Here is a 20,096-nt window from a genome sequence, read left to right as displayed (position 1 = left end):
AGAAAAAAACAAACAACCCCATCAAAAAGTGGGGAAAGGATATGAACAGACATTTCTCAAAAGAAGACATTCATACAGCCAACAGACACATGAAAAAATGCTCATCATCACTCGCCATCAGAGAAATGCAAATCAAAACCACAATGAGATACCATCTCACACCAGTTAGAATGGCAATCATTAAAAAATCAGGAAACAACAGGTGTTGGAGAGGATGTGGAGAAATAGGAACACTTTTACACTGTTGGTGGGATTGTAAACTAGTTCAACCATTATGGAAAACAGTATGGCAATTCCTCAAAGATCTAGAACTAGATGTACCATATGACTCAGCCATCCCACTACTGGGTGTATACCCAAAGGATTATAAATTATGCTACTACAAAGACACATGCACACGTATGTTTATTGCGGCACTATTCACAATAGCAAAGACTTGGAATCAACCCAAATGTCCATCAGTGACAGACTGGATTAAGAAAATGTGGCACATATACACCATGGAATACTATGCAGCCATAAAAAAGGATGAGTTTGCGTCCTTTGTAGGGACATGGATGCAGCTGGAAACCATCATTCTTAGCAAACTATCACAAGAAGAGAAAACCAAACACCGCATGTTCTCACTCATAGGTGGAAACTGAACAATGAGCTCACTTGGACTCGGGAAGGGGAACATCACACAATGGGGCCTATCATGGGGAGGGGGAGGGGGGAGGGATTGCATTGGGGAGTTATACCTGATATAAATGATGAATTGATGGGTGCTGACGAGTTGATGGGTGCAGCACACCAACATGGCACATATATATATATGTAACAAACCTGCACGTTATGCACATGTACCCTAGAACTTAAAGTATAATTAAAAAAAAAAAAGAAACAAAACAAAACAAAAAATACTCCCATCCCTGGCCAGGTGCAGTGGCTCACTCCTGTAATCCCAGCACTTTGGGAGGCCGAGGCGGGCAGAGCACGACGTCAGGAGATCGAGACCATCCTGGCCAACGCGGTGAAACCCTGTCTTACTAAAAATACAAAACATTAGCCGGGCATGGTGGCGGGCGCCTGTAGTCCCAGCTATGGGAGGCTGAGGCAGGAGAATGGCGTGAACCCAGGAGGCGGAGCTTGCAGTGAGCCGAGATCGCACCACTGCACTCCAGCCTGGGTGACAGAGCAAGACTCCATCTCAAAAAAAAAGAAATACTCCCATCCCCATTGCCTTTCTCAAGGGCTTATGACTGAGCTTGGAGCTACAGGAGAGGGCTGAGGCTACTGAAGGGATCAGCCCAAGATTCTCTCCGTACCCAGTTGGGATGACCTGTGCTGAGGGGTTTTATGGCCCCAGGGCTCTCTTTTTTTTTTTTGAGACAGAGTCTCGCTCTGTCACCTGGGCTGGAGTGCAGTGGCCGGATCTCAGCTCACTGCAAGCTCCGCCTCCCGAGTTTACGCCATTCTCCTGCCTCAGCCTCCCGAGTAGCTGGGACTACAGGCGCCCGCCACTTCGCCCGGCTAGTTTTTTGTATTTTTTAGTAGAGACGGGGTTTCACCGTGTTAGCCAGGATGGTCTCGATCTCCTGACCTCGTGATCCGCCCGTCTCGGCCTCCCAAAGTGCTGGGATTACAGGCTTGAGCCACCGCACCCGGCCGGCCCCAGGGCTCTCTATGGGAAGTCCATACTCCGTTGTCTGGGCAGCCATCCCAGTGGCCTCAGTGCCCTGTGTGGGACCAGTGCTTTGTTGGCATGCAGTGTGTTTATCATTTTGAAAAATAACAGTCTGATATTCTGGTGAGAAAAACAGGCTCTCAGAAATACAAGACTAGGTTCCAAGGTTACAAGGAAAGCAACCTTGGGAATAAATTTTTTGCATAAAACAATGCTGATGAGGGGAAGCGATGGTAGAGGGAGCTACTGTTTGTTGAAAGCCTTCTCGATGTACCAGACCTAATGACTTGCTACCCCAAGTTAATTCTAGTAATCCATCCACTTCCCTGTCCAGCTTCCCTGTAAGTGCCCCTCACACACCCATGCAGTCCTCCATGTGCCCTTTCATGTGCGCTTCGTCTGCTTCTCCACCCCCCTCATCCATACTCCAGTCACTTTCCTGTCTTCTCCCTGTCACCCCCTATCCATACTCCCGTCTATTCTCCTTTTTCTGTCTTACTTACTGGACCCCACTGAGCTGAGTGATGTGCTCCTGGAGGGCCTGTGGATTTAAATGTGTGAGGAAAATATGCTTATAGAGACAAAGCTGAGGCTTTTGTGTGGCAATCCCAGTTCTTCCCTAGGGGGTCTGTGGCCAGCTGCAGAAGTTCTGGTTTAGGATTCTGTTTTGCTTTACAACAGCTGAAAACAGCATTTATTTTCTAACCACCAAATTTATTCACACAAGAGACTATACTTCCCAGGCAGAAATACTGGGTTTTAGGTCTGCTTCCATTTTCCCACTGTCCTTTAGCTCCTTCCCAAATCCCTCATGGGTTGGTCCTCTCCCGAAGAAAGAGATCCTGCTTTCACAATGACTTGAAATAAAAAGAGGCCACAGCCCTTTGCCACAGCTGCAAGTTGCTATTTCACTTCCATGTTGTTGAAATGAATCCAGTCCAGGATGATTGTTAAAATATTCAGATGATCATGTGGCATTTTCAGGCTATCATTTGTGGTCCATGCCAAAACTTTAAGGGAAGCAAGTCTTAACAGGGATCGCTAGCCACACAGCAAGTTTCCAGGCATTGCTAGGGGTTATATTTTGCTTTTTGGTTTGTTTCTTTCTCTCATTTTTTCTTCTTTGTTTCCCTTTTTTCCTTCACAAAAAAAGTATCCTCCTTTTTTTAATTTTAGAAAAAGTCTTTTTTTAAGGGAAAAAATGGAAAAGGTAGTAACTGCTTTTTAATTCCTAGATTTTATTGGAAGAGACAACTTCTTATTAGGACCCCTCTTTAATCCTCCAGCACAGCCTGTGCGAAGTCACCTGAGCCTCATGCAGATTTGATGACGAGAGAAATGAAGCTGGTGTATTTTAAACCCAAGCATGCTGACATATGTTCGCCTCCCTTTCAGATGTCTCAGGAATGTTTAAGGTCATGATATCTCTTGGATGAGATCCTGTTTGTGTTTTTTAAATACAAAAGGAAACATTATCACATTTCAACCCAAGCCAATGGGACAAGGTGCAAAACATTTTCTTCATTAAATATCCCTTTTGCAAATACAGCCTCGAGTTTTAAAGGAATAAGCTGTTTGAGAAAAAGTGAAGTTTGAAAATACATGAAGTAGTTCTTGTTGACAGACTGAGCTTATGGAAACTCGTCTGGGTAAAAGCAGTCAGAAGTGATCAATATATTACAGTGGGCCTTTGAGCAAGTCGCCCAAGATCAAAGCTTCTTCATACTGCAGCGAGAAATAAAAATAGTCCTTTTATGCAACTGCACACACACCAAGAATTCAACCCCCAACTGCTGATGCTTTCTACTTTTTAAATATAGAAATCTGCAAACCTAACGTGGAGATGGCAGTTAGTTCAATAGAGGGCTCAGAAACCTCTGTCTTGTTCCACTTGTAGCTATTGGCGTGTTGGGGTGTTGCTGTTGCAAGATTTGGGCAATGTTGTCATTGCTCAGCTTGCAGGGGAGTGCAGGCGTTAAGTGTCTTCAGCACATTCTCATAATATTATGTAAAGCCCTAATGTAGTGGGTTATTTTTTTTTCCTTGACCATGTAACATCTTCTATCTTTTGGATAAATTAACACCTTTGTTACCTTCATTTGAGCCATTCCCAGTGAATTAAAGCCCATTCGGAGTCACAAATATTACAAGACAATGGTAGTAGGCACAGTGGGAAATATATGAATGAATGATAATTGTCTCTGTTTCAGAAACCCCACAAGTAAGACAAGTGTGGATTTAAATAACTATAAACAAGATTGTGTCAATGCTAGAATGAGTCAAAATGTGTTGCAGAAGCAGAGAAGGGAGAAATAAATGCCAGCTTGTCAGGGTAGGGGTGTCAAGGAAGTCTTCAGGAGGAGGGAGAAGTCTTTAAAGGATAGGTGAGTTTAATTATTAGATAAGGTTTATTTTTTAGCGTGGTGGCATGGTCCTGTAATACCAGCTTCTTGGGAGGCTGAGGCACAAGAATTGTTGGAACTGGGTGACAAAGCAAGATTCTGTCTCAAAAAAAAAAAAAGGATAAGATTAATTGTCTCAGATTGGAGACAGTAAAGTTTTACTTGTGTAGTACCTTTGTTGCCAAGTAAATTGTGATGGTCTCATAGCCCAAGTACACAAAAGGAATCTTAGTATAGCACTCAGCATTGTGGGAACCTTGTGTGTGTGTGTGTGTGTGTGTGTGTGTGTGTATTAGATATATATAATGGAGTCACTGTTGTCAGAGTTTAGTTATGGTTGAATCTAAATGAAAATTTAGACAGCAAAGCACATAGAAGTACATACAGTAAGTACAAGAGTTCAGAAAAGAATGTGGACTGAGATAGTCAAGGAGGGCCTTCTCAGAGGAGTTAGATATTTGAGATAGGTGGTAGAGCAGGGTGTGATTTGGAAACACCAAAAAGTGATAGGAAAAGAGCATGTCAAGATGGTGGACAAAATGTGCAGTGGGATACTGGAAGGAGTGCATGTGATATAGCATGGGCCACTCAGGGGATGGGGCTGAAGGAGAAGTGCTGTGCTTTAGAGAGCAGTGCAAGATTTGATAAGAGACCAGTTGTGGAAGCCCTCAGTCAGCCGGAGGAATATGGACTTGATCCAGGAGTTAAGAGGAAGTTAGTGAGCTCTGGCTGACACTGGTAAGTAGGCTGCTATCTATATGCACATGAAGTACACTAAATGCTTTACATCTTTCCAACCTCTCTCAGTGGTCATCAGAGTTTCTAGTCTCTCTTAAGGATTAACAGAAATCTCTCTAGTAGCAGTCTTTGTCACCTGGAAGCCTCTGTTGCCTGCCTGGGCAGTAGAGGGAATGGGAATAGAGATATTTGTATGCACTTGAGACCACATGGCTTTTGTCTTTCCAACATTGTTAAGACTACCATTGAACCACAGAATTTATAACAGTAACGGGAATTTAGAGATTGTCTAATCCAATGGAATTCTTTCTTCAAACAAGCTTATGTGGAAATTCAAGATATTGAAGATAGTAGAGATGGTTTCAATATGGTCTGAACTGGGGTGGGGGCCCGGAGACCCACCTGCATGGCTTCCCTCCTGTTGGTAGCCCCAGAAGGGACTAAGAGAAGCACCCTGACTCTCTATTTCAAAACAGTGATCTAATCTAAGCCAATATTTGTAGAAGAGGTAATAGACACAGGGGCAGGCGACTTCTTCTTACTTGAAAGATGTGGCTGTCTCAAGATGGCTCAAGTTAGGGATGTAATTAGCAAGTTTGTTTTTTGCCTCTTGACCTGCTTTCTTCCTCTCCTGGGGCCTGATCATCCTTGTGGAAAATTCTGCAACTCCATGTCCTTGGGCTGCCAGGGCCCTCTCCTAGGAGCTGCCTTCCATGGATGGGGCTTCATGCTCCAGACCTTCTTGCCATCAAAACTTAACTATGCTATATCCCTTTTCCTCAGAAATCCACTCTCAGCTGGCTGGCTGTCCCTAACTTTTAATACGTAAATAAGTTTGTTCTCCTGGGTCACACAGCTGTTTTCTAGTAGTGACCTGGTAGAGACAGCACCTCTAACTGAAGTCAGTAACGGGCGCAGGCTTGACGGCAGTGCTCTGGCCTGGTGGGAGCACGTCTGCCCTCATATTAAGCTGCTCAGCCCTGATATGTTTGTCCCGTGTGGCCAGGCTTTCGGCCACCTCCAGGAGGGCTGTGGGCAACATGAGCTGGTCTTACATGAATGGGCCAAGGGAGCATCTTGGAGAGAGGCCCTCCAAAGTCTCGCTATCCTTTGCTTCCCCTCAGCTGCCAGTGATGACCAGTCTTCCTCAGCAATTAGACTGGCCCCGGGGCCTCTGAGAATAACGCCTTCCCTTGCAAGTTCAGGGGCTCCCTCTAGAACTCCCTAAGTCAGAGGGGCCCTCACCAGTCTGCAGGCTCTGCGTTCCTGGGTAACCATAAGGAGAGTCACGTCTAGAGGCACTTGGTGAATGGAAAGCCTCCAGCCAGAAAACACAGTGCGCTGCTGTTGAAGAGAGGCAGAGAATACTCAGGGTTAGCAGGTCAAGGGTCTGGCCCCTGCTGGGCTACTGGCTAGCAAGGTGTGGCCTGTAATTGCCTTAGGCCTGAGTTTTCATCTGTAAAGTGGGAAGCTCTAAAATGAAGATGTGAAATAGAAGAGAGCAGGGGAGGGCATAGTAAGTAATGGAAGTGTAAACATAAAAGTGCTAAGAAGATACAGGAACTATCTATTGTCAAGTAAGGAAGTGTCTATCAACATAGTTGCCACGTTGAAAATGTGCCTTTATGCTGGTCCTCACAGAAATAGCTGCACTTGGAGCCTTACTTTTCACCAGACTGGCTACCAGGATGTAACACCATTCTACTGGTTTCTCATTGCTTGGCCCAGTGTCTCACTTTTCACCTGATGGTGTGTTTGGGACACATAGATACAATTTGTTGTCTAGAAAACCTTGATTCTATTCTTGGTTTCTGCCCTTATCTTGGCTAGGTCACTTGCGCTACTTTGTTGATTTGTAAAAATGGGAATAATAATTTCTATTTTTCTTCCTTAAGAATTTTATAAAGATAAAATAAGAATACTTTTTAAAGAGAAAACTTTTAATGTCATAAGATATTGATATTGTTATTATCATTACTGCTATTTTTGCCAGGGCTAATTTCCAAGTGTGTGCCTTGCCAAATTCACATGACCACAGTCTTGTTGACAGTGCTGTTAGAAATTCTCACCTTATGATTTACATAGCTCAGGCAGCATCTAGAAGATTTCATCCACCTCACCTATTTATCCTTTTTTATGCTTTTAGGGAGAAAGTAAGGTTTGAAAAGAAAGGGAACTTCCATTAACATTCTGTATAAGAATTGAAGCTATATATCTTCCAAGCCCCAAACTGTACAATAAAAGTTTTCTTGGATACTACTTTTCTCCCATAATTCCTAGCACATAGCTTATTAAGTTATTAACCAGCAATTACTCTGGCAGCATATTAAACTTTACTTTTAAACAAGTCACAGAGGGAGGGAAACACGCATCTCTCATAAAAGGAATAAAAAACATACACCCTCTAAAACAGTTTCCCCAGGCTTTGAACAAATCCCAAGCCCCACACCAAGGTCTCTTTTTCATCATTCTCTGCACATAGCTTGAGCGTTAGTACAGTAATGAGAACAAGATGCCTAATAGAAAGATGGAAAAATATGAGGATTCTGGAGGCTCCCTGGGGCCTCTCTGAAAAGGCAGGTGATTAATATTAGGAGGGAAACGCAAAGCCATGGCATTGAAGCTGTGGACTTCCTCGAGCAGCAGCACTCCTAAGGGAAACAGAGGAGGCTGTGGCTTTGGCCCTAACCTAAAAAGGGGACCCCAGTACCTTCTGCAGACTGCTGGAGACTTGCTGAATGCCTACCCAGAACCCTGGTGGAGTGGGTAAAGCCCTCTGTTTCACAGATTACATTCCCCAGGATCAAAACCTGCTCTTCCAGAGAACGCGCACTGTGCTCGCAATGCATAGCTGAACCTTCAGTCACTTTCTGGACAGACTCACAGCTCACCGTCTCTCACTTTGTGCATGGTGGCTCAGTAAGAATTCCCTAAATGTTGGTCCATCACCAGAGCAGGGCATGGAGGATGACTTCACTTTAAAAGGAAAATCCAAGTAGGAGGGCTGTGGGGCAGCGTCTACATATGGCTGTGAGTATAAACACTCGCAAAGCTCCAGACCAAGAAAGGCAGGATGGATGTTGGGGCATACCATAAAAATGTAGCTCTGCTGTCACACCTCCCCCAAGGAGGGCAAGGTAAACGAGCAGTCCTGGTAGCCAGCCAGGCCCTGCAAGCTGCTGCCAGCTGGCCCTCCATGCACAGCTAAACTCTCCATGTTACAGTAGGGGAAATAACTTGTTTAAATATATATATTCTGTACTTCATCAGCATTTTGCATTTTGGTTTAAACAAATCCCCTATTGTTTCTCTAAGAGTGCCATATGATGGTTACTTGACTGGGGGCCATGGTAAAAAATGGAAATCAGAATGGCAGAGATGGGTTCTTTTTATTTAATTTATACTTCCACATTTACATGGTTTAATGTGGCCTCCATCAAAGAAGTACCTCCTAACTCCTATCCACAGGATATAACCAAATATAAGGAGAGGCAGTGTCTGGTCCATGGACAACTGTTACAATGATGTAAAGTGCTCGAGACTACAGAGATGACCAGTGGGATCTCTGGGAGAAGGGGAAGCTCAACGAAATATCCTGAGTCGAGACAGTCATTCAGCATATCCTTAGAGGTAGTTTTCTGGGTAATTAGGAAGATAATCCTCTAGAAAGAGGAGGGACTTTGAAGTGAGTTGGGTTTTAGGGGGTTTGTTGTTGTTATTGCTGTTTGAGATAGGATCTTACTATGTTGCTCAGACTGGTCTTGAACTCCTGATCTCAAGCAATCCTTCCATGTCAGCCACCAGAGCAGCTGGGATTATAGGCACCTGTGCCACCTGTACCCAGCTTGAAGTAAATTTTAAATAAAGGGCATGAGGTGGGTGGACATGTGTCAAGTGGAGGGATCATAACGGGATGTGGAAACATGTTGTAAACTAATTTCCCCTTTCCCTCTTCCACCATTTTCCCCCTCCCATTCTTCTAACCTCCCTCCCTCTTTCCTTCTCCCCCTACTCCCCTTCTCACCTGCCTTCTCTCCCTTTGCCCTTTACCTGCTTTTCCTCTCAACCTGGTTTCCTTCTTTCCAGCCGGTTATGAGCCTGCTGGTGGTCCCTAGGATATTGCTTCATTAACTCCAGTGCTGGCTCCATAGCAAGAAGCTTCTAGTACTTCTCGTTTATTGTGGTTGAGAACAGAAGTGATCTGAGCTGCTTATATAGGAGCTAAGAAAAGAGAACTACCCCAGATGGGCTGGGATGAGCTTGCCAGCTGCACCTGTTTGATTTTTTGGAATTCCTCCTCTTTCACCAGCTCAAACCCCTCCAGTGCCTCTAGAGCCTTCCTCCATGACTATCATGACAATCAAATCAATCCTCTGATTGTTTTTATGTGTATTTTTTTCTCCACATACACCCCTCCCCCAACAAGATCATAAGCTCTGCAAAGCCAAAACCTTTTCCTCTCCCTCCCCTTCCCATCCCATGTGGGATATCCCCCATACTGCTCAGTAAATGTTTCTGTATTAATAAAGTTAAGCCATGTGTCTTAGAGACCTCAACAGACACTAGCAACCTAAAGTCAGAACAGCAGTTTCCAGCCCTCTGAAGATGGCAGTGAATTCTGGTAGAGCTTGGTAAGTCCAAAGTGAATTCCCTCTCTCTTCCAGGGAGCCCACCAAGGCTTCACAATATTAAGTGGGGACCCCAGCTGTCCATTGTGACTTGAGCTGATGGGGTCCCACTGCGGTCTTCACTCTTTGGAACTTTTAGAGCTCTGAAAGACCACTTCTGTTTCGGGCCCCTGTTGACTCATCCCATATCATTTCCTGCTAATCCCACTGGCCATCTTTGTAGTCTTGGCAGTTCACATCATTGTAACAGCTGTCCATGGACCAGACACTGCCTCTCCTTATATTTGGTTATATCCTGTGGATAGGAGTTAGGAGGTACTTCTTTGATGGAGGCCACATTAAGCCATGTAAATGTGGCAGTATAAATTAAATAAAAAGAACCCACCTCTGCCATTCCGATTCCCACCCCCCATACCATTGTCCCTTTAGCACTTGTTATTCTCTAAACTTGTCATATCCCCAAGTCTTTGGACATGCTACTTCCTCTGTTGGGATCACTTTGCCCATGGTCTACCTCCTTCCCATTCTCCAGCTCTCTGCCAAGGCCCTTCCTGACTCACCCAGACAAACAGTTACTCTGTTAATCTCTCTTTTTGGGGCACCCATCATACTCTAGTATGACTGGTTATGTGTTTTCCCAACTACACTAGTGGTTTTCAAGTGTGTTGTTTTTGTTTGTTTGTTTGTTTTGACATTGACAACAAGAAATAACTTTTACGTATGACCTAATGCGTATCTTTGTGTGTATATACTGTGCAAACACACATTAAATCATGCACAGTCTGAAATTTTAATAACTGTGTAAGATATAAATTGTCTGCCAAAAATGGAACAGAGAGGGAATTTGCTCAAGACAGAGCATATTTAATTTCAGGAATGTTTGCTTTCAACATATCCACTGTCATTTTGGATACAAAGCATAACCCTATTGATGCCATTCAGTATAATGTAGGGTAGCTTATTACCTGGAAAAGAAAAAGAAAAAAGCTAGGCCAATCAATTATTTTACTTAAAACCTGTTGCATTTTAATGGTCATTTACATCTTAAAGATAACTTATTTTAAAAATCATTCTTAGCAAGGACTTAATGGAAAGCTGATGTATAACAAAAACCTGAATGAAACAATGCGTTAGGAAATCTCTGAACTTTAAATCTCCTGCCCTCTCTCCTTACTATACTACTTTGATACACTCTGATTATATTTTCTTGCTTTCTCCCCCTGTCTTCCTCCTAGCTCCTTCTCTCCCTTCCTCCTCTGCCCCCATCTCTCTCCTCTTCCCTTCCTCCCTCCTTCCCTTCCTTCCTTTCTTCCTTCCTTCTTTCTTTCCTTCCTTTATTGCTGGTCACCACCCACTAGTTGACTTTATAACCAACTAAATGAATCATAACCTGCATTTTGGAAAACTCTATTCAGGACTCTGAGTTCCTTGAGGGCAGTGACTGTGTCATTGAATCACTCATCTTCTTATTTCCAAACCCACCACTATTCCTGGCTCTCAGTAGCCTCTTAACAAATGTTTTCTGAATGAATAGACCTCGGTTTAAAAAAAAAACAAACAAACAAACAAACTACAGCCACTGGGATTCCGGAAGGGACAGGAAAAGTGAATAATTTATCACAGACTTCCCAAGATTCCTGCTGTCCTCTAGACACTGGGGCCTTTGTGGACGTGTCTGGGAAGCCCGGCTCTCTGCCTGCCTCCTGCTTCTCCCAACTTCCAGGAGAGAGGCAGGAGATTTAAAGAAGTTCAGAGATTTCCTAAGGCAAAAACATATTAATCAGGTTCTAAAGTGGATATTCATAAAGGACAAATGTAAAAAAGAGTGGAAGAAAACAAGATTCTTAACAGGGCCTTCATTTCGTCTACTGTATGTCAACTTCGTCCGCATAGTGCTTCTCCTCCTTCGAAAGCCACTATTAATGCTGCTTTTCAGTGCATCTGCTAGACGCTAATCACTTCTGATTTTTTTCAAGCACTATAAATCTTCATTATGCTGTGCTCCATGCCAGGATTTTTCCATTTGGGGGTAGAAAAAATCCCCAAGCCCACCAAAACCCTGTGGCTTAGTTTCCTGTCCAGCTGGCGTGTGCTCTTCGGGATTTTGTTCCCATCATCAAAGTGGTTTGACAGACTGAGAACAAACCTCTGGCTCACCCTGAACTTACAGTGCACCATTTCCAAGTCAGAACAAACACCAAGTAACAGCAAGAGAAAAAGAATGAAAAAAATTATTTTCCTGACTTAGAAGCCAGTTCAGAGTGAAGCCCAACTCTGTGACTCCAGACAGGGGTGTTGTGAGGCCTTGGCTGTCCTCAAGAGCGGAGTCATGAACAGTGGGCTCCAGGCCGGAATTTCTCTCAGAGTCATCTCAAAGGAGAAGCCATGGATGGACTCCTTTGTGGCCCCAAATCTTCTGTTTCCTGGAATCCAAAGCAGCAGCATTTGAGGGAGCCTGCCATGATCTCGTTGACTACATCACACTTGGCCCCAAGCCTCACAGTTGTGGGAGCAGTGAGTGATTCCTGAAGTGTCCCAGGAGGCCAGTAAGGTCACCAGCCTGTACCAGGTCTAGGGAAGATGCAGAACACTTCAACCTGGCAGAAGGCTCTAAAGATCGTCAACCTTTCTTCTGTTCATTTAGAAATATGCTAACTTAACTGAAAATTTCATGGAAACCAGGCTCCTCATCAGACTTGAAAGTCAAACCGGTTTCTCAACAACTTCTCTTTATGGCTCTGTATGGCTCCACAGAAAACCAGAAAAACATTTGGGGCAAAAAGCTATGACTCTGTGAGGCCACATGGGAGCAGGCAGTCAATTATTACACTAAGGAACACCCAGTTAGCATGAAGTATCCCATCAATTAAAAGCCTGATCTGCCTTCCTCTTGTTTCCACCTTCTCAAGCATTCTCTAATCTTCCCAAGCTGCCTCTTCTCGGGACTGGAGAAGCCAAATGAGTTCCCTGTCACATCTCTTACCCTCTTTCCAAACGCCCTTCTTTATCAACTTTGTCTCTAAATTCTTGCCATCTTACATGGCCCAGTTGGAAGTATAACTTCATTTCCCCAGTCCACCCTGGTGGGTTTGTTTGTTTGTTTGTTTGTTTGTTTGTTGGCTTAACTCCTTACATCCTGTTCTAAAGTTTGTCTTTGTTTTTGTCTCCAAAATTAGACAAAATTCTCAGGTCAGAAGCCATCTCCTGTGCATGTCTTCCCTGTACCTAGCTCAAGGCTGGATGCACAGGAGACATCCTGTCTGCTTTCTCAGCCACTGACTTTCCTCCCTGAGTGGCTCTTGCTTTAGCAGGGGGCAGTCCCCACTGTTAAACAGTAGAAATCTTACCATTGGGAATGATATCACTGAAGTTTTCATAGACTGTGGGCTTTCCATAGTGGATGGAAGAGTAACAGCAAGAAGTTAAGATTGAGAGTCCCAGGGTAAACTAGAGACAAAAGATAGGGGCAGGGTTAAAAAGAACCCCAGGCTGGACAATATAGCAAGACCCTATCTCTACAAAAATAATTTTAAAAATTAGCTGGATATAGTGGCATGCACCTGTAGTCCCAAGTATTTGGGAGGCTGAGGTGGGAGGATTACTTGAGCCCAGGAGGTTCAGGCTACAGTGAGCCATGATCATGCCACTGCACTTCAGCCTGGGCAACAGAGCAAGACCCTATCTCAAAACAAAACAAAACAAAAAAGAAAAGAAAGAAAAGAAAATTAAGCAAATCTCTATGTTCTTAATAGAATGGTATCCCGAAATATATTAGTGAAAAGGAGTGATGATCAGAACCTAGTATATAGTAAGCCACCGTTTATATAAACAGGTGGGGAGCAGATAGATGCTTATAAAAGAATAGAATGTGCTTGGAAGGATATGCTAGAAAGTAGTAGTAGTGGTTGCCTCAGGGGAACAGTATATGGGCAGGGGGTGGGGTTGTGGAAAAGGGGCTTCATTTTCATTGCATGTCCTTTTGTACTTTTTCAATTATTTTTGCATAAATAACCTATTTATTTATTTATTTTTGAGACAGAGTCTTGCTCTGTTGCCCGGGCTGGAGCATGGTGGCACGATCTCAGCTCACTGCAACCTCTGCCTCACAGGTTCAAGTGATTCTCCTGCCTCAGCTTCCCAAGTAGCTGGGACTACAGGTGCCCGCCACAATGCCCAGCTAATTTTTTGTATTTTTAGTAGAGACGGGTTTCACCATGTTGGCTAGGCTGGTCTCAAACTCCTGATCTCAGGTGATCCACCTGCCTTGGCCTCCCAAAGTACTGGGATTACAAGCGTGAGCCACCGTGCCTGGACCACCAGCATACTCTTAACCAGCCTCTGTTTTTCAGTCTTACCCCTTGTAATCCCAGCTACTTGGGAGGTTGAGGCAGGATAATCACTTGAACCCAGGAGGCGGAGGTTGCAGTAAGCCGAGATCACACCACTGCACTCCAGCCTAGGTGACAGAGTGAGACTCTATCTCAAAAAAAAAAAAAGTATATGATACCTATTTTTCATGTTAGACATACACCAGCTCCAGATATAGACAATTCAGGATAGAAGTGTGAATAAACTTTAGGGAAATTTTTAAACTGTTAATTTATAGGAAATGAGAAGGATGGATTTCAGGATTAAGACACATGGAAACTCACTAGCCAGAACACTTGTGCCAGTTTGAATGCCATCCCCTAATCCTGTTTTGGAAGTAGAGAAGGGCAGAGAATGAACTGTTCTGAAACAGCTACCATGGCCAGGCAGTGAAGTGGGCATTTTAAGTTTACTGTGCCACATTGAACACTCACAGTGACTTACAGTAAGGCTGTCTTAGTCCGTTTTTTGTTGCTATAACAATACCACAGACTAAATAATTTATTAAGAAGTCTATTCAGCTCATGGTTCTGGAGCCAGGGAAGTCCAAGAGCACGGCTCTGGCATCTGGTGAGGGTTGTCCCATGGTTGAAGGGTGAAGGCAGAAGAGAGCACGCAGACAGAGAGGAAATCAGGCCAAACTTGTCTTTATAGCAAACGCAGTCTCCAAATGACTAGCCCAATCCCGAGATAACAGCATGAATTCATTCATGAGGACAGTACCCTCATCACCCAACCACCTCTTAAAGGCTCTGCCTTGTAACAGTGTTGCAATAGCGTTACATTAGAACGTGAATTTTAGCAGGGGCAGTCAGACCATAGCAGACGTGAGAATATAGTTCCCATTTTACAGGTCAGGAATCTGATTCAGGTCACAGAGATTCTAAGTGGGAAAGCCAGGACTCAAATGTAGGTCTGTCCCTACTGTCTCTACTACTCACAGTGTATTATTAGTACACCAAAGATGTTTCGGCCTTTTCATGGACAAAGACACTCAAGAGTCAAGGCCCTTCAGTGCTGTTCTTAAAAACAAAGTCTGTCTTCTTCCTTTTGTATATAGATCCCCAAATCTGAGCCCACTTACTATTTCTACTATGTGGTTCAAAGAGCTGCTCCATATATTGAATGAAGAAAAAAATCCATTTATTGGGGAAAATGTCATCTCCAGTGTTTGTTAATCTTGCCATGTGTCTGTTGTTCAGCTGGTTATTTCAAGTCCACAGATACAGTTTTTAATATGTGAGTGTAATTTTCCTTCTCCAAAATACTAAATCTGATTTTCATGACTGATTATTTTTTTCCCCAAATTTCTACACTTAAGAGTGTAAAATAATAGAATACCATCTCCCTACCCCTTCTGTCCCATCTTATTTTCAACTAACTAGGATTGGATCTTGGTGTTTGTTTTCATTTTATTTTATTTGAAGCCAGAGCATGGAGTTTTTATCTATTTTGTCTACACATAGTCTTGGCCTCCATCATATGGTCAAGGAGTCTTGGCCTCCATCATATGGTCAAGGATTTCATTTTCTCACATTAGTTGCTTATTTTCTTGCCATCAATGATTGTACATCGTTTCTTACCATTTGCTATAGCTGCTTAAGCCCCATCCTATACCATAGAAAATACCCATGTTCTCCTTCCTGACACCCAGACCTAAGGGAGAGAAAATCTCAATTTATATTCTGTTCTTTACCTTTCTAGGCAAAATCCATGTTTGGTGACCAGAGCTGTATATATTGATATTCTCTTCCTGTTGACTTGCTGCCTCAACAAATCTGCAAAGGACAACCAGCCAGGTATGATTCATAGTTATACTATATTTTGGAATGGTTACACATCTTTGAAATGTAGATGGAGTTTTGAGTGGCTCTGCCACACACTGCTCCACCTTCTACTTTTGTAAGACTAACCACACATCAAAATTAAACAGTGTTATATAGTTCCCTCATGGAAGTTTCTTGGGAAAACTTGTTCTTGTTTATTTGGAAGTTTGCCGTTTATTTTCTAGTTGGTCATTCAGGGAAGGGTGAACTCTACTCAGATACCCTCTGTGGTTCTACAACCCTGGCTTTTTTCTATTTTACATATTTTCTTTGAAATGTCATTATTTTGAATAGCTGCGAGTTCATTCTGTTCCATTCTGTGGAGATAACCGAGCTGGGCTCATTTGATGCTGGATATTTGAGACTCTCTTCTCAAATCGACCGCTACACCAGTGCACTTATGAGTTGCTGCCTCAGGGTCTGACTTTCCACAAGCTTCTTGGTCCTGTATGTTTCTGGGGATGGACCCCAGATTCACACACAGTTGTTCTATTTTAATCATGATTTGCAAAGTGGTTTTTCTTTTTTAAGGGAAAACGGCAACTCCAAATAAAATTTTTTTTGATGTGTTTATATAAGAGGCTGCAGGAAGTGCTGTACATGAATTCCAGGCCACGGACTGAAACTGATTTTCATCAACACAAACTGGAATGCAGGATAATGAGCCTGCAACTGGTTAAAATCAGCCTCTTCTAATTGATTAGGCCTGTCTAAAGGAGGCTACAATTACAAAGTCAGATTCTGAGTGCAAGCAGACCAGGCCTTTCCTCTGTTACATTTAGTGTGTCAATGATTTGTTGTCTTCAGTAAATACATTCAGGCTGTCAATGTCCAGCTCTGTTCATATGGAACCCTGTTCCCAAATTCAAACCAATTTAAAATGCTTTGCAGGCGGGAGGTGGGGGAGGTGGGAGCATGCAAAACCGTCTCATCCGGATCAATGTATATTAGCCCACAAAACCCCTGTGGCCATGCAGAGATAATAAGAACATGCTAGACTCTCATCAACTCCACATCCCTGGATAGGGGTAGCTGTTGTATCCTCTTTGTAGTGTAAAATCATATGGTTTTACAGCTATAAAGGAATCCCACTTTATGCCTCTTATCCCAGCATAATTATTAATAGTGCCCCCTTTTACTCTTGAAAGTGATCAGGTTTGCATAATAAATTACTGGTCGCCCTGGCTGTAAGGGACCCCAGAGTTGCATCTACTTTAGCTAACCCTTGATTTAACTGGAATCCAAAGTTTGTAAAGAGACTATGAATTCAATATTACCAAGTAAATTGCTTTAGATTTCCACCATTTCTGTATTTCAGTTCCAAATTCCATATAGCTTTATAATACCTCCCTGCCATGTATCTAAAGGGCTTTGGCCATAACAGATTTATTCATTGCTTACAAATCTACTCACTGGGATTCTGACAGTTTATGGTTGACTGTAATCATTAGTTTATTTGAACTGAGTTTTTCTTGGCTCGTTTAGTGTCATTATTCTTTGTCTAGAATGGTTAATCCTTATATGTTGTAAAATACCTTCTTTCTTCCCCCACTACCCATCCTTTACTGATGAGCTGAGTTCCTTGAAGATGACTTTAACTTTTTTGAACCATCCATTTCTCCAAGCTGTTAACATTATTTAGAGTTTATACCCTAATTAAACAGATCACAGCTTGTTTTCACAAGCTGTGTTTAATAACTTAACAGTATTTCACTTGCATCTATATATTACTCTTAAAGATGTTACTCTGCAGAGTAAGATGTGAGGACAGGATGTTTTTATTCTAGTATGACAACCATAGCTCTAAATATTTTGTCCTGCACTATCCGGTACTACAGCCACTAGTCACATGTGGATCTTGAGCACTGAAGATGTGGTTGGTCCAAAATGAGATGTTGTGTTAGTGTAAAATACATACTAGATTTCAAAGACTTGGTGTGAGTTAAAAATAAAATTTCTCAATAATTTTGTATTTATTATTATGTGTTGGAATGATAATGTTTTTGACATATTGGATTAAATTTAAAATGTATTATCAAAATTAATTTTACCTGTTTCTTTTACTTTTTAAAATGTGGCAACTAAGGTCAGATGTGGTGCTCAAGCCTATAATTCCAGCACTTTGGGAGGTTGAGGCAGGAGGATTGCTTGAGGCCAGAAGTTTGAGACTAGCCTGGCAGCGTAGTGAGGCCTCATCTCTAAAAAAAAATTTTTTTTAATTAGCCACATGTGGTAGCATTCATCTGTAGGCCTAGGTACTTGGGAGGTTGAGGCTGGAGGATCACTTCAACCCAGGGGTTCAAGGCTGCAGTGAACTATGATCATGCCATTGCATTCCAGCCTAGGCGACAGAGCTGTCTCAACAAAAAAAAAAAAAAAAAAAAAGAAGAAGAAGGAAAAATAAAATGTGGCAACTAGGATGGGAAAAATAACAAAGAAAAAATAAAACTGTCATTGAAATATATGTATTTAACTTTGTCAAATGGAGGGATAGGAAGAATTGTAAATGACATCATAAGAACTCAAAAGGTACATTAAGTAACATTATTAATGATGGAAAATGTGGCCATTTACATTTTAAATTACGTATATATGACTCATTTTTATCAGACAGCACAAATTATATTCAGTCCTCAGGGAATTACCCTCATAAAATCACTGTATATGTGTGTATTTATGTATATGTATGAATATGCATGTTCATATAATACATCCACACAAACAGTGGGAGCGTATTTTCTTTCTTTGAGGATGGAATAGATTTTTGGAAATAACCAAATACCAAATAAAATGGCAATTGAGATGGAAAGCACCGTTTGGGATAAAAATAAACTGTGTTTAATGTAGTGAAATGTATTATTGTGTGTTTTATAAATTGTTCCCCAAAACAGGTTGAGCAATAGATAAATATATCACCAAATAAGTCGATCACTTATTTGGATGTGTAGATTTCAATATGCTTTCAAAATAATGTGATGATATTATAGTTTTAGCATATAAGCTCCTTGAAAGAATGGACCATGTCTTAGATTATTTGTCGTCTAAGCACATAGTAGGCCCTCATTAAATGAATTTATTAACTGTTTGATTGAAATTCAGTTTTCCTCAGTTTTTAAAATAGTAACAGGTGTTATGAAAATACAGATTTTATTTAAACTCATGTATCAAATAGATGTGAATTCATTTTCCGAATTCAAGCATGATGTTTATGTGTGTATGTAAATATATATCTGCCTCCATTATTAGCTCACAAAGCCCAGAGTAGGAAGTATACCACATAGACTGAAGCCAAACCTCTGGGTTTGAATCCTAGATCTGCCATTTACTAAGTTTGTGACCTTAGACAAGTTATTTAGCTGCTTTGAGACACGTTGTTTCCATTGTAAAAGGGAACAGTAAGATCTATATCTTAGAGTGGTTGTCAGCTTATACATGTAAAGCTCTATGTGAAGAATGTGCTTTGCATGGAACAGAATAAATGCTCAATAAATATTAACTTATTAATATGATTGTCTTTTTTTTTTTTTTTTTTTTTTTTTTTGGATGGAGTTTTACTCCTGTTGCCCAGGCTGGAGTGCAACGGCACAATCTCGGCCCACCACAACCTCCGCCTCCCGGGTTCAAGCAATTCTCTTGCTGCAGCCTCCCAAGTAGCTGGGATTACAGGCATGCACCACCACGCCCAGCTAATTTTGCATTTTTAGTGGAGATGGGGTTTCTCCTTGTTTGTCAGGCTGGCCTCGAACTCCCAACCTCAGGTGTCCACCCACCTTGGCCTCCCAAAGTGCTGGGATTACAGGTGTGAGCCACCGCGCCTGCTTATTGTCATTATTATTCGCTGGAAGCTATGCATCTAATCCAGTCTCCTGTAGCCAGGCAGCATTGTGTTCACCTCCTCACCTTCACTGTTCCCATATTTTTAAACATCTTCAGGAAAGAAGAAATGCCTGCTTTCCTAGGAAAGCACTGGGAAATACCTGGCTTAGAATGTCAGGAGTCCACTCAATTAGGGTTGCTCCTGTCCCTCTGATCCAGAAAAAGATCTTTTTTTTTTTCTTTTTTATTTATTTTTGCATTCATCAGACCTGCTAGCCTCAGGGATACATTGCACACTTATATCTGGAGATAGAGATGAATATGCCTTGGGCTTATAAGTAGGTACAGTGAAGGATTTTTCAGATGCTATATTAAAGGAAGTATGTATGGGACACATTTGAGGCACTAAAGAAAGTTAGATCATTTCTACTTGAGAGGACAGGAAAGACTTCCTTGAAGAGGAGATGGTTGAACAGAGTTTTGACAGTGGGTAGAGATTCACCAGGATGGGCAATTGCGGTGGAGGTGGGTATTACAGGCAGAGGTAGGAGCATGGCCAAAGCTGTAAGGGTACAAATCAGCACAGCCTTCAAAGCACTAGGGACATGGCGACTGGAGGGTTGGGTTCAAGGCCAGGCAGGTGTGACTGATG

The 20,096-nt window shown here is 42.3% G+C and overlaps 1 protein-coding gene across 6 annotated transcripts in view; it reads left to right on the top strand.

The window, feature by feature from the left end:
- Positions 1-20,096, top strand: part of THADA (THADA armadillo repeat containing) — a 356,633-nt gene that overhangs the window by 251,968 nt on the left and 84,569 nt on the right. For all 6 annotated transcript variants that reach the window (XM_023195714.1, XM_023195715.1, XM_023195711.1 and 3 more), the window contains one exon: positions 15,507-15,601. In XM_023195714.1, the coding sequence (XP_023051482.1) occupies positions 15,507-15,601 (95 nt within the window). The remainder of the gene's footprint in view (positions 1-15,506; positions 15,602-20,096) is intronic.

This window comes from Piliocolobus tephrosceles, chromosome 15, assembly GCF_002776525.5.
Source record: "Piliocolobus tephrosceles isolate RC106 chromosome 15, ASM277652v3, whole genome shotgun sequence".
Classification (NCBI taxonomy): domain Eukaryota; kingdom Metazoa; phylum Chordata; class Mammalia; order Primates; family Cercopithecidae; genus Piliocolobus; species Piliocolobus tephrosceles.
The sequence above is the reverse complement of the archived record's forward strand: the minus strand, read 5'-3'. Positions and strand labels throughout refer to the sequence as shown.